The 15,118-nt window shown below is 41.7% G+C and overlaps 1 protein-coding gene across 1 annotated transcript in view; it reads right to left on the bottom strand.

The window, feature by feature from the left end:
- The window catches only part of LOC118784274 (myelin basic protein-like), a 61,265-nt gene that overhangs the window by 16,617 nt on the left and 29,530 nt on the right, over positions 1 to 15,118 (bottom strand). The window contains exon 3 of the mRNA XM_036538421.1: positions 8,274 to 8,346. Coding sequence (XP_036394314.1) covers positions 8,274 to 8,346 — 73 coding nt within the window. The remainder of the gene's footprint in view (positions 1 to 8,273; positions 8,347 to 15,118) is intronic.

Here is a 15,118-nt window from a genome sequence, read left to right on the forward strand (position 1 = left end):
AATTTCACCTTCACCAGTTTTTATGTCTTAATTTAAGTGAATTATTTAAATAAATTAACTTAAATGAGAAGAACAAGATTTTAAGCAGCAGGTGCTGTGCTCTGTAATACATGCTATGAAGCAAGCACATCAAAAAAGAATGAGGGTAAAAGCAATAACATTACGTTCGACAAGCCAGATATATTTTCCCCTAAACTGACAGACTGTAACAGGTATCTCCACTCCTTGCTAACCAAGGGAGACATCAAGGTAAAAAAAAGTTTCTGATGAGGTGGTTGGCTGTCTCTTAAAATTGGGAGGAACACCATGAAATCCCTTTACATCCCATGGTGAAAAGTTTACCTCATAAAAGACAGCAATAAAACAAATAGACTTCTTTTGATGGAAAGTCAAAACTTCAGAGGATGTAATAATAACCAGACAGCTGAATAGCACATCAGTCTTTTTGAGAACCCTTTGTTTGCCTGTAGATGTTTTTTTTTTTTTCTCTCTCAACAGACACAAATGCGGTTCTATCTATCTGTTCTACTGTTCACTGTATGCTCTGTAAAATATACATTACATTATTCAATGATATGTCACAACCTCCACAGGTCTCTGAATGAAATGGTGTCAAAATATGTACTGCTAGATACTGCATTGCATCCAGAAGCCATAAACAGATTTTTTTTCAGATTGCATCTTTTTAAAAATCAACCGTGAACACATCTTGGAAATTTTCACCTTATGTCATGGATAGTAGAAAAGTAAATCTGGCATCAAATCTTGGTTTCAAATGAAAAATTCATTCATTATTAGTGTTTCCTGTTTATGTATCAGATTTCTGTCAAAGTTACCAATGGACTACATAGGCACTGTGTAAGCTATACTCCTTTACTTGCAGAATGTTCTCTTATTAATTACTAAATAGGCTGTTTCTTGTTGAAGACAGCATTGATCTGTGGGTGCATGTTTTATGCCTACTGTCTGCATTATAATACATAAATGCTGCTGGGAATGATTTATTCTGATAATTTAGAAAATGTTTTATTTTCACATTAAACTCTCAGAGTTTTCAGAATCATTTTCAGAGCCACATCATCTTAGAAAGAAGCTGCAAAAACTGTCATCTCAAAATAAATACAAAATGTGCTTATTACGATTGTAAACTCTATTCTGTTATGAAAAAGACCAGGAAAAAAAAAACAGATTTCTGTTTCTGCTCCTTTTTCCATTATTTGAAATAAGTAGAGAAAAAGAGGGCACTCAAAAAAGCATTAGTCACTTTTGATCTCTTGAGGATTTAGTTCCAGATGGTTTTTAGGCCAGAGAATGAAGAATAAAGGGGAACAAATCTCCAACATTTAGCTGCAAAGCCTTAGTCAAGGGTAGCAAGCATGGAACACAAACGCAAATACACAAAGGATTAAGGATCAAGAACTTGTTCAGGTGAAAACAATTAGCCTACAGATAATAAAACTGACAAAGATGCAGAGCAACCACAATGATTGGAGATTATCACATGCACAGTTTTGTCTTACATAACTAAGTGTTTGTTAAGTTTGACTGCTGTGGAGTATTTCCACAACCTTTAAAAAAAATGTTAGACTACATTGTCAAAATAATATGATTAACACCTGTTTTGTACATAGCATTTGGCATAAATTGCTTACAATTTAGAATGTAGCTGACCACATGAAACTGTCACAGATCATGTAAAGCTTCAGGTAGTTTTGTTGTTACTGGCCACACACTGATGCAGAAACAAAAATTCAGGAGATCCTGAGGAACTAATGCTTTTCTGAGTGCCTCCCTTTCAGTCCCCAGCTGATACAAACATATACTTTACCATTTGTTTTAGAAGATACAGAGACAGGGGCATTCATTCTCTGACTTTGATCTCAGTTCCATTATGCACAACAATAATGTGTCTAAGGTTCAGATATGGCTATGGCTAGACTTCAGGCTAATAAACATCAGAAGATTTATTTAACAAGTAAACTATTTAGCAACTGGCAGGTAAAGAATATTTGAAAAAAAGGTTTGTATCCCTCCTGCTAATGAGAACCAAGGCACTGATAATGCCCAGTACCTGCAAGGACTAAAAGGCGCTTAATGTGACTGTGTATGACTGGTGGATCAGGCAGGAGTCTGATAATAGGTTATGTACCTTCCATCCATGCTTGACTATAGTTACCTGGTGACAGGACTAACCCCCCACCCCTCTCCACACCTCAGTTCAGTCCATTCTACAAATAGCTTCTGTTAAGAGTCCTAGTGAAAATGGCTTTTCTATTGATCTGGTGCACATGGAAACCACAGAAAGCTGATTGCTCCGAGCTTTAATCTTCTTCTGCATCCTGCTCTCTCACTCGACGGGCACAGTGCTGCCACTAAACTTCAGCCAGCAGGGGTCCTGCAGTCTGTCACTGGCTTCACAGCCCCGGAGGGCAGGGGACACTGACACGACTGATATTAAGGAGCAAACACACGCACGCACGCACGCACACACACACACACACACACACACACACACACACACACACACACACACACACACGCGTGCATGCATCGCATTCAGGGTTACGTACACACATGTCCTCAGGTGAACATGCTTACAGAAGCATGCATACACACAGACAGGCACATACACGCACACACAGAAACACAGGCATGCTTGCATGGTTGCATACACACATGTCCTCAGGGACAAATGCTTACAGAAGCATACATCATACATACATAATACAATTCAAGACGGGTACATACAACATTATTCCCATTTCCTCTCTACAAGCAATCAGATCTTGTTCTCTTCTTCCAGCGTGGCTCCAGTCACACTGTGAGCCAGTTCCGGTCACATCATCTAAACGCGTCCTGTCCCTTTATAATCTATCTTTTTTGTTTTGCCTGGACATTTCTTTAATAGCTTTTAGACCCATGAAGGCTACCCCATCTGGCAACAGCAAGGCAGCAGCAGCCATTTTAATAGTCAGTGCAAAGGGCAGTGATAATTTCAGCAAGGTGCCCTGGCCTTACTTAACCTTGTGCATCAGCTAAGACTTGGGTGGGTGCCATGCTGTCCGCTCCACTGAATTCCTGTGGAATAGTGCCTGGAGGTGACACTCTGTATTACTGCATATTCATTTCATCCTCCATCCTGCAGTGGGGGGTTGTGTGTGTGCGATCATTGGATGACAACAGCAATATCTGTCACCCGAAGACGACAAATATTGCCCTCCTCCGTGGTGCACAGCAGTTGCAGAAAATTACTGTCTGCATTCTCTCTCCCACACCAGCACACTGAGTCTCTTCTTTCTGCTGTTTTTAAATGTTCTTATACGTTGCTGCCTACCTGTAGTTGAGAGAAACCTGGACCTCCATGGAAGGTCCATGGAATGGCAACATGGAATCGCTCTTGTGAGTTACTGATATACATCAGTAACTCACAAGAGTGATTTTTATCCAGGAACATTGTTATATTATTGTTGCTCAATACAACAGTAAATTATTTTACAATCTAATCTACAGATACATTGTATGACACAAAAATGGTAACTTTTTCTATTTTTACAGGATTGTCTGTTTTAGATCCCTGAATATTTAATGGAATAAATAGACAAATGAGTGATCTTTACAGTCAGAAATATTAGCTCACTACATTACAGTACCATGATAATTACAATTACGATTGTTTTTTCCTTGTAGTTTGGCAGCAGACACAGTGAAAAGGCAAAACTCAGAAGGACTGTATGAGGATGCCTTTTAGAAGGAGACAAGAGGTAAGAGGAGACCTACTAAGTAGGAGTACTTACTATACTTACTATAGTACTGCACAGCACTTCCATCAGAAACCAGAGAGAATAAGGGTTTGAACATGAAATTTCACACCCAGGACATGAGATAATGTGCTACAGCACTTATCCAGCATATGACTACAGACTCTAGGCAGAATTTGTTCATTTTTTTTTTGGAAGTGCTTATCTAAGGTGTTGGAGTGGGTTCAAATCAGGATCATATTTTTGATCATCTTCCTCCATTTTCTGTAAAATGGTAATTCAAAAGAGCTGAGTTCACATTCACAGAATTTCCAAAATCACGTTAAGTGGGGTCCTTTCAGGAAGAAGGCTGTGTGGACGTGTCTCCCTGTGAGGAATTGCGGCCGGTGGAACATTTTTCTTTGGAAAATGCCATAAACTCAAAAGTTCTCAATTGTTCACATGAAAGTTTAAATATTGGGTTCTGCCCTGAGGGTTGACTTCTAGGCAATCAGCTTTTAGTCATTTAATACAGAACAAGGAAATTAAAAAAAAAGGTTTAGAGGCTCTCTGAGAAAGGGAAGAGCACTCCTTTCTCTTTGTTCTGTAAAATATTCATTTTGTTGAATGTTTATTCTGCAAGCTCTGTCTTGCAATGATATTTAGCATGATATTATGCTCTTAAGCAGTGTTTCAACTGGGGAAATAATAACATACAATAAACAATCTATTTTAGTCAACAAATGAAGTGTAACTGAAATTTGTATGGTTAAAAAAGAAAAGAAAATAGCCCTAAGGTCATTCATTGTAAGCAATGAGGTTTTTAAGGGTAATCACTGAGTGGGAAAATTCCTGCTGCCATTCTACAACATGCACGTAATGAGCTTATTAGTACTTACTTCACTGTGCTATGGAACTAGCAAACGAGCTAGCAAGCTACTGTCTTAAATGTGATAAAGTAGCATCAAGAAATGGAGTCGGCCTGACTCTCACTTGGTTGCACAACCCCAAAAGACAACGAGGAAAAATCCATCAAAATCACAAGGAAAATGGGCCCTTTGGATTTACTTCAATGACTGCTGATCCTCCTCAACTGCTATCTTTCCTCGTTGGAGAGACTTTTGCAAACTGCAAATGCATGAAGCCTTCCTGCCTGAAATGGCACATCAGCATTCAACAGCATTTCCCACAGCTGAGGAGCTAACTTTGCCTGCTAACTTTGCCTAGAGACTATGCTGGGAAAAATAAGCAGGCGATGTACTTACGACAGCACATTTGTCTAATGACAGTGTCCCCAAGAATTGGTGACATGGCTAGTGACATTGTAGTGACAATGAAGTTAAAATGACTAATTCATCTGACTGCCAAATCAAGAGATACTGTTGGGGAGGCACAGCAGCGAGTCATATTCGTGTGACACGGAGAAACATATGACATTTGTGAGCACTTACTGTTCAGCAAAGATTTAAAAGGGGAAAACTGGACTGGAGAGTTTTAACCTTGTTGACAACTTTTCTATCCAAAGGTGAGACATGACCTGACCTTTAAATCCGGCTTCAATGTCTGCTCAGACGCAGCCTGGGGCGAGCAAATGGAATTGTGGGAAAGAAAATCCTGGTGTGCATAAGACTTGCTGCATTATTCACAGGGAAACATGAGCCTTTACAAAAATCAGCACTGAGCTGCATGAGGCCTTGAATGGCACTGTCAATCACCAAATTTGTTAAGTCAAGGCCACTTAATGCATGACTGCTGTGCAAATTATGTGAAAACAGGGTGTCAGAGTATCAGCGGCAGCTACTCCACGCAGATTTCTGTGGTCAGGGGCTGTCTTGGGAAAATGCTACAGATTATATGAGCTGCCAGCTGAAGTGCTCACCTTTCTGCCAAAGCACAAATGCCCCTTCACGGCCACGCCTGAAAACACTGAAAGGCTATCACAGCTGGTCTACCTTGCTGATGCACCCACTCCGAATGTGTCCCCCCAACGCAAGGGCGCCCTCACTTTTTATTTGCTTAATAAAGACAGTGGTTTTACCAGGAAAATTTCTGGAGGAGGACGTGCAAAGAGGGATTCTAGCAGCTTTCCTCAGCTTAATGACTGCATTTGTACTGGAGAATCTGAGACAGCTCAAATTAAGCTACTAATAGAGAGACATTTTGCCAGTCTGACATGTGAGTTCTAGTCATATTTCTCTACTGCTAAGGAGAGGCCTGAGGGCTGAGGCAGAGAGAAATCATTTACCTTTGCCCAAGAGTCAAAGAGGTGGAAATGGCCTTAAACTCTGGCCTGCAGGTGAATTTTGGGGCTTCGACTCGGTTCCAACGGTTCCAGGGCGTACCTCAGAAGGGGTATGCCAAACTGGTGAAACACACCTTGGATTAAGCACCACTTTTTGGGTCACCCTACAGCACTTGAGAGGAGCCTCACTTTCAGCCATGACCCAGGTCAAGACGACCAGACACGGGAACAGACTCCTCTAGGGAAAAAAGATCACTGCAGCTGCAACAATCCCCCTAGGATAGCTCAGTACCTCAGTGGGAGACAGGACCATGTTTCCCACTGAACTGTGACATTGAACTGTGAGAGCAATTATATTTCTCTATGGCAGAATAAGCAGTAATCTAAAATCGGTCTGTATTTATGCTGCCTATACTGTATTGTTGACAGGTTTGGTGCTCTAATTCATGAGTTTTGAAATAAAAATATTTATTTTTATTTCAAAACATATTTGTCAGCTTTGAATTTTCAAGATGTAAGAAAGCTGAGCAAAGCAAAAGAGCAGCCAAACAAGGTTGAGTACCACTGCTCTAGAGCTGGTTCGCAAAATGTGTGTTACATACGCTGGTCACAGGACATACATTATGAACAATTTTAATTCCTCCGCCTTCCAAAATGACTAATGCTACACTTTAATGCAAAGAGAATATCTATAATATTGTATAATATTTATATATATATATATATATATATATATATATATATATATATATGTATGTATAATATATATATATATATATATATATATATATATATATATATATATATATATATATATATATTATACATAACCTAAATATTTATGATATTTACGTGTTCAGAGGAACACTTTTTTCTGCCAGATGTATTCAGTTGCTGAGCAATTCATTTTAGGGTAAAACAGAGACAAACACTTTCATCAGAGTAAATGCAGGCCGTTCATCAATCTAATCAACTCATTACAACTGAGCACACAGAAGTGTCATTATTTACCAAATTAAGACGTTTCAGCCACAGCCTTAACTAATAAAAGCTTATTAATGGGACCTGATCATTCTTTGTACACAGCAATCAGCTGTTACGGAACAAATTTAAATTCTCTGCTTGAGGATGGCATTGGTTGTGTGCTCTCGCCACCATCGACCCCCTCGCCACCGTTTCTGGTTGTGAAGGCACATTATTCTGGACGTGTGCCAGGCGCTGTCTAACTCCGCATCCCATGAATCCTGTGACTGACTCATTAAAGGCGTCCTCCGTCCTTTCTGCCGTTAAACTTGGGTTAACAGCACGCACATTGTGCTAATGAACAGTGCGGCTGTGTTGCGCCCGGGACGCGTCACCTTGGCTGCGTGAAAACCTCGGTTCTGCAGCACCGGAGCGCATTGGGAATGCATGAAATACGACCTGTGCGCGATTCTGAGCGGATGAGGCCCACGCTCTGCGGCTGCGGCTGTGAACCTCCATGAAATCCACCCTCTGTGAATTCACCTCCACGTGCAACGAGCAGGCTGAGTCGTGCTACGCGTTGCGGCGGCTGAGGGTGCACCGCGCACCCGTGACTCGGCTAATGTTCAGACACACGTAACTCATGACCACGCTGCGAGTGGACGGATACCACGTGAGGCGGGCCTGGTGAACCTGTTCCCTTTCAAGTTAGAGGATGAAAGATCTCAGAGAAAGCTGGCTGCCTTTCCTCTGAATGCAAGTGAGGATTCAGAGACGAGTGCCATTAGGGTATCTGTTGTGCAACAGGGAAAGAGGCGCAATCTCATGGATGGGACCGGTTTTCAGACAATATTATTGATGTAGTTGTTGTAAAATCAATCCTGCAACATACTTGGTGTCAAAATGCACATATTGCAGAGACAGAAAGAATGGAATTGTGCCGACTGCCTGCAGATTTTGAAAAGCTGTCAGCACAGTATATGTATTTAATTACTTTCATTTTATGACACTTCTTCTATGAGGGAGTTCTTGAGATGGCTTCACTCAGCTAGGCTTATCATGGCAGGGCCAAGGATTGGGTAGGGATGGGTAGAGGGGCAACCACAGCAACAGGAGAGGCAGAGAGAAACAGCACCATCACCTGCTGAACTGTGGTACTACATGACACGATGTTCCTTTACGTAAAAATCTGCCACACCTTAGGGTGGACCCCATCTGAGATTTCCGTCATCAGTTCCTAAATTTCCTAAAAAGTAAACTGATGCTTTCTCACATCCTACAAATGAACTTACAAATGAGTAATGGTTACTACAGCTTTTGAAAGGCCTTACCAAAAACCTCGTTGTCATCCGCTGATTCTGGCTCAGTCACCGTCTGACCTGATCCGGGCTCTGAAGGTGGTGCCTAGAGGAAGCACAAACACAACATGAGAAGCTATAGCAACAGCTGGTGAGGCTTTTTTTAAGCAATACACACCTTTGCACCCAGGTGAATGGGTCACAGCCTTCTACGGCACATGTACGCCTCGACTTTATGAGAAAGCCATACAAGTGTACACACTTCTTATTCCTCTGTATAAATATTTATTAGGAGTTGATAGATTTGCCAAAAATAGCACTGTACCCATGCCCTCCCCTCGACACTGGGGTTAAAACCTTATAACAAATAGACGCCCAAGAAGAATGGTTCCTGGAAATGTGCTCCGGTGTTTTTAGAGCATGGCAGCGACTACGCTTTGCTTAACAATCACAGCGAGATACGCTTATTTTCTGACGGTCCATTTCAGCAATCTGCCCCAGAAACATGCCACACGCTCCATTAACAAATATATCTCTAACAGATGCAGAGGGCCTCCAAGTGTGAGTGGTTTGTTTTTGTGGCACTCATGCCTTTTTCAGCAGAAAGGCATTCATGTTGTGCTGGTTCACGGTAGTGCGTGTGCATTTCATTTCCATGCATTACTGGTGGATTCTGTTAACAAATGCAATGTCAAAATGTCAAAAAAAATGTCAAAAAAAGAAAGGGTATATTTGCATATGAAGGGGGAAAAACAAACAACAGCTCTAGTGTGTGTGTGTGTGTGTGTGTGTGTGTGTGTGTGGGTGTGGTGTCTTTTAATAATAACGTGCAAAAGCCCGATTACATAAAAATCTGTCTGGCACACTGCATGACTTCCACTGGGATATAAGCAAAGCAAAGCCTGCTTTGTGCAAAGCTGGACTTCATTATGCATTGAGGTATACTTTAAATTCCATCAAAAAGACAAAAAAACTGGAATATCCTGGGGATAAGGTTGAGATTACCTGAAGCTTAATTACATCTAACTTCCTTCAGACTTTGCAGACACGAGTGATTAAATCAAACACCACAGTGTTACTGGGGAGTCCTGTGGGTGACTACTTTGAATGAGATTATTAATCTTCTCACTATAAAATAATTATGCGTCTAGGGCTACAAAGATATTGATGTTGGCTGCTGATTGGCTGATGATTTCTTACACAAGCGGTTATTCACTTATACATTACATAGATCCAAGAGTCTTGAAAATCACACCAAAAAAAAAAAGGGAAGTGTTCTGATACCTGTTCAACAGTAAAAATACTTGCATGAGAAATAGCAATCCTCCATCCTTTACACTCTGAACTGTGACTTGTTATTTTTTGATGAATTAATCAATTCAGATCAAAAAAAATACAGGCTTCTCCATAATTATGGTCTGGAACATCAACCAGCAATCATGTTAGCAAGCACCGCACAAGTGCAGGCTGAGGTGAGGGGGGGTCAATGAATCTTCTGGCTTGTTTTGGTCCACAATTCATCATCATCATCATCATCATCATCATCAGAACCAGCACCAATCAACTCTTCTTTAACAATAATCAATCAGAGTGCCATGCTATAATGCGCTGCATATGGTAAGCAGAATAATACAACATACTTGGCATTAATGATCTGAAGAGCAGCTATTTAATCCACACGCACTGTCTGGTTTTGCTCAATTTCCCTTTTGCAGAACATTACACAGGCTAATGGCAGAGTACACTGATAATGCCCTTCGCTTGTCTTCGCCTGCTTTCTACAAACCGCATTCAAAATCCTTCATCAAAAACTGAAGAGGCTAGGGTACAAAAGGATTCTGGGTAAAGGTTTGCCTGTGGTTGGAGAATGACAATGGCTGAGACTGCCGATGTGCATCTCCATACAGAAGCATCCATTCCTCTCATTATTATCAGTTCAGTTCATCAGTTCAGACCAGCATTACAGCCAGCAGCTGTCACTCCTACTAGAAGTGTAGGGATGAACTCATGTAACAAAGGGCGACAAATATTTTTCAATTTCGACCATTGAATTAACAAGAAATTAAGTGAAATCGTGAGTCGCAGTCTGTAGTTGTTTCTCATCGATATCCACTGTGGCCAAGGAGGCTGAGCACCTTGCATAGAATAATGACTTGACATTATTCATCAGTGGCAAAAAAGCGTGAGTGAATGCAGATCTCTACGCAGTGACTCATTATTTACACAGGAGGTTGTTCACACTGCGCTGGAGGAGAAGACTAAGCAGTGCTTAATTATTTGCATTGTTTTGATCTTGAGAGGCCTAGATCTTTGGAATGCCATATTGTCCTATTAATTTCACACACTCAAATATTGCATAACCCCTCTGAAAGGTGCTGAGGCTGGATCAGGAGAAAACGGGACTTGGAGCCAGGATGAGCTTTCACAATCTGCACTGTAATGCTCATTTGCTTGGTGTGCTCTTAGCAAGTTCTGCCAAAGGATTCCACGGCACTCCTTTTCACAAACATTTTGACTTTTTCTAAGCAACTTCACATGCATTTCAAACCCCGGTTAAACATTAGATGAGATGTTGAACGGTGAACTTCTAACCATTTTACAGAGAAGGCCGACAGTTTAGTGTGCGAGCTGTACCTTTGATCACTGTGCTCTTTTGTCTTTGTGTTGTCTGAAAGGCCTTTTGGTTATCATTGGAAGACTCTCTAGAGACAAGCTCCCTGCCACTGCTTCATTGCTGTTTTTCTTTCAGAAAGTGGGGGCTGAAGTGCAAATTTGTCATTGACTTTCTCAGACCGGCTTACCTAGGGACTACGTCTGATGGAACCTGCTTAATGTAACATCTGCTGTTCAGAACATATCCATGATATTATGCAGGGTTTGATTTTAACAGGGCTCCTATGTGATCCAAAAGTGTCACCACCGAGAAAAGCATTTTATTCATGCTTGTTCATGCATTTTACAGATAAATAAATATACTAACAGAACTGTATTACGGGCATGTATTAGCATCAAGCAATTTATTTCTTAAGTCAAATGTTTAAATAATCAGTGAATTTCACCACAGTCATCATCAATCATCACCTATTAATGTACAACACGTACAACACATGCTAACTGCTATACAGCATTTCACAAATTGCCCAAACTTTTTAATATAGTGTGACTCCAGGAACGCTGAGACAAAATCAGTGACGCAGCAGAACAGCAGTAGCCTTAGCTATTCACACCATTTCTACAAGTAGGGACGGTATTATTTGTTACAGTAATTATTTTAAAACTATACACCCAAAGGGCAAAAAAGCTGCAACTGCCTGTTAATATGTTACCTTCCAAACACACGGTGTTCTCTACACTCTACAAAAAGAAAAAGTAGTACTGAACAACCAAATTTAGCACTTTTTTCTGTATCTGAAGCATATTCATTCCAACAATGTTTTGATATACAGGCAGACATTTGCAGACTATCTCGTTATTTAAACCCTCCTCGTGTCACATCCCCTTCTCACAATAATACTGCATAATATTTCAGTTTAACACAGTGACTATATTCTTGACTGCTAAACTGCAGAATTCTTGAGCAAAAGAAGAAACAAACAATAATGTATGATACACATATGCCACAGTTCTCACACATCCAGTCAATGATGAAATGGCTGGGTGGCCCAAGGAGACGGGTTAATGACCCCCTCTGTGTTTACGCCATCTGAAAGCACACTGTGTCACTTGAGGGGTACAGTGGTAACAGGGAACAGGAGCCAGCTTGTACGATGGAGGTGGGGGGCAGGGGGGAGCCTCACGCCGCTGCTAAAACGCATCAGCTCATGGCCGGGCCCGCTCCTCTTCCTCTCACGCCAGAAGATGATGATGGCTGTCGTCACCCCCCGAGAGGGTGGAGAGGCCCTCTTTGTCCCGTCCAACGGGACGCATGCTTCCTCCGGCTGGATTGCGTACAGCTCCTTTTTCACCACGTCTCAATGTTAACTTCTGTTTCGGTGTGACGGAGAGGCTGCGAGGATGACTGACTGAATTTCACTGTCTGCATTCCCTGCCGATGACACTAAAAGTAACATAAAGCGCCACTGTGCCCGTTCTGCGTGGATGTTCAGCACCGCCTTGTGATCGCATGTGTATCTGCCCTAATAGAACGCACTATTTTGCAGGAGTTCCAAAGGATTCATCAAGTTTGCAACATTTCCGAGTATTTACCAACATTTTGCAACAGTACCAATAGGAAGTCAGAAGTCTGGGGCTGTGGAGTGCTTTTACTCCAAGCTCAGGCCATCTTCTCCTTTTCATATCTCTGTGTAAGTGTAGCCTATCTTGCCAGTTGGACTCATCCCCAGTGCACCGTGGAAAAAAGCAGTTGCAAGATAGAGATAGAGTCAAACTTAACAACAGTGTATCGCTTGCTGGCCCTGTTTAACTAGATGTAAGAACATTGAAAAACATTGAAAAAACAAATGACTGCATTGTATTACTAGCCTTACGTAATCCTCATAATGAATTCTGTTTACACAGTGTGGCACTTATATTTACTGTAAAAATAATGTCTTTTTTTATTTTTGAAATTGGAAAACACGACGTCATATCTTTCCTAAATGATTACAGTAGCCCTGTATTCACTTCTTTTAATGACCAACCCTACATCCACAACAAGCGAGACTTTATAAATCTAGCAAAGGAAGTCGATGTCAAAGGAAATTACAAATTACTCCTTGATTCGAAAACAACACAACAGAACGGAATTGTTTACATAACATATTTTTCATAGTGACACCATTTTGTGTATTCTGCCCCTGCCTCTCTGTTGTTAAGTAATAACTGCGGACGGAGAATACAAAGACCTCCTCTCAGCCTCAAAGACAATCGCACTGCATCACCGCTGACGCACGCATAGATCGTGTCATTGCGAGTGCCCTGTGAATGCTGAGACTGGAAGTGCTCCTGGTGATGCACGGCGTTCTTCTCCACCATAAACTCAAAACCTGGCAGTCGAATTTATTCAGACAGGTCCTGTCGAGGGTCAGCCGCCGAGCGTTAGCGGGACAAAGGAAAACGAAATCTCATTTCACTAAATCAATTCCCTGACAGTATTAAACAATAGATCGAGACTAGCGTGTGGACACAACAAATGGAATGGACAGGTGTGGCTGAATTATGACTTGGGCTCAACAGCGGTAACAAAGCAACAATGCAGGTTAGCTGAACATGCTGCAATAACAGTAACAACAGTGAACAAAGCTACTGATAGATTAACACATGATAAGAATGTCTGAATTGTGTATTGATGAGTACTGCTTTCTTCACTGCATTTGACTGGATATGGTATGTACACAGCAGCTTGCACACTGTACTGTGTGACTCCTGCATGCTGTTGGGATTGTATGGTGCTGTGTCTTATGAGGGCAGCTCAAGATCACACCACTTAATGCGATTCGTGTGTCGAGTGTCCGGGGACAATCTCCGCTTGCTGACTAATGCCCTGAAACAAAGACGCCCACGTCGCTAATATGACAAATCCTCAAGGGTGATGGAAATGTAATTCTTGCCTACAAGTGGAGGGAGAGAGCGCGGAGCGAAATATCAAGAGCAATATCCCACCCACACCGCGAGGGAAAAAAACCGTGAACATCGTTTCATCAAGATACGCTGGTCTGACACAAGCAACTCAGTCTCAGATCTGGGGAAACATGAACATTGTCCCAGAACAAAAGAACAAAGGGTGTTTCTGCTGTGTCAATGTGAGGGAAGAAATGATATACACACACAAACACATACACACACAAATTTATACGTGCAGGATTAGGAACCGACCATGCTAAAATATTTTAGCAAATACAAGGTAACTTTGGATATGTAATGATGAAAAAGACCCAGCAATGTCATAGAATATGTATACATTATATATACGTCAAACACCAAGAATTCCTTTAAAACTACACAAAAACACAACAACTGCAATTAACAACCAGTCCTTGGGAACAGGCACGGCAGTCTGTGAGCCCTGATTTACAGATCCCTCCGAGGGGATGTGCCCTCTCCCAAAATGGGTACTGGCTCTGGTTCTGCATGGTAGTTCAAACGGGATGTGCTGAAAGAATCACACTTTCTTTCCCTCATTCCTCATCAGCTGCCAGAGTGTTATTTCTGCAGGGTCAGACTCTTTTACGCATTTAAAGCTACACTGACATGGTAAGCCTAGGAGTTTCAGTGCAAATGTCTTACAGCTCCTGGATAGGTGCTTGTGGGTTAGAGGGTATCATTTCTTATACTGTTATTTGACATCAACTCAACCGACTGCCCACTTCCTTTCTCTGCTCCACGGTTGCCATGACAACAGCGGTGGGTTGCACAGGAAGTCTGTCAAATTCAATTCTGAGGAGGAAGGAGAGGAGGGAGGCAAAAATGGCAGAAAATACAAATACTCAGTAGAAAAGCTACTGTGAATCAAAAATTGAATGAATTTTTCACAGGGTCCCGTAACACAGCAAGTTCTTCGAACAAATCTTTAAACTCATGGCACAGTTTACTCAAACACTTTGAATTTCATTTATCAAATTCACACCCTGCATTTACAGCACAGGAACAGGAAAAAAACATGGCAACCATCGAATGTGAGCACAAACTCCTTGTTTAGAACACAAAGGCCGATTGAGTTTACTGCGCTTGGAACAGGTGCATTTGAGTGGCTCAAGTTCTTCACTCACTATGGGCTTAAAAGCAGTGCTTCAGCCCAGCTAAGGCCACTCCAGCCAGGCCTCTGGAGCCAGATGGGAGAACGTGCTTCGCAAGCCTACTTCGCAGGGCTCAGGCTGGCTGAAGAGCGCAGGGAGGACGCCAGACACAACCTCTTCAAAACCTGTTACAGAGTCTGCCCC

The sequence above is a fragment of the Megalops cyprinoides genome, chromosome 10 (genome assembly GCF_013368585.1).
Source record: "Megalops cyprinoides isolate fMegCyp1 chromosome 10, fMegCyp1.pri, whole genome shotgun sequence".
Taxonomy (NCBI): domain Eukaryota; kingdom Metazoa; phylum Chordata; class Actinopteri; order Elopiformes; family Megalopidae; genus Megalops; species Megalops cyprinoides.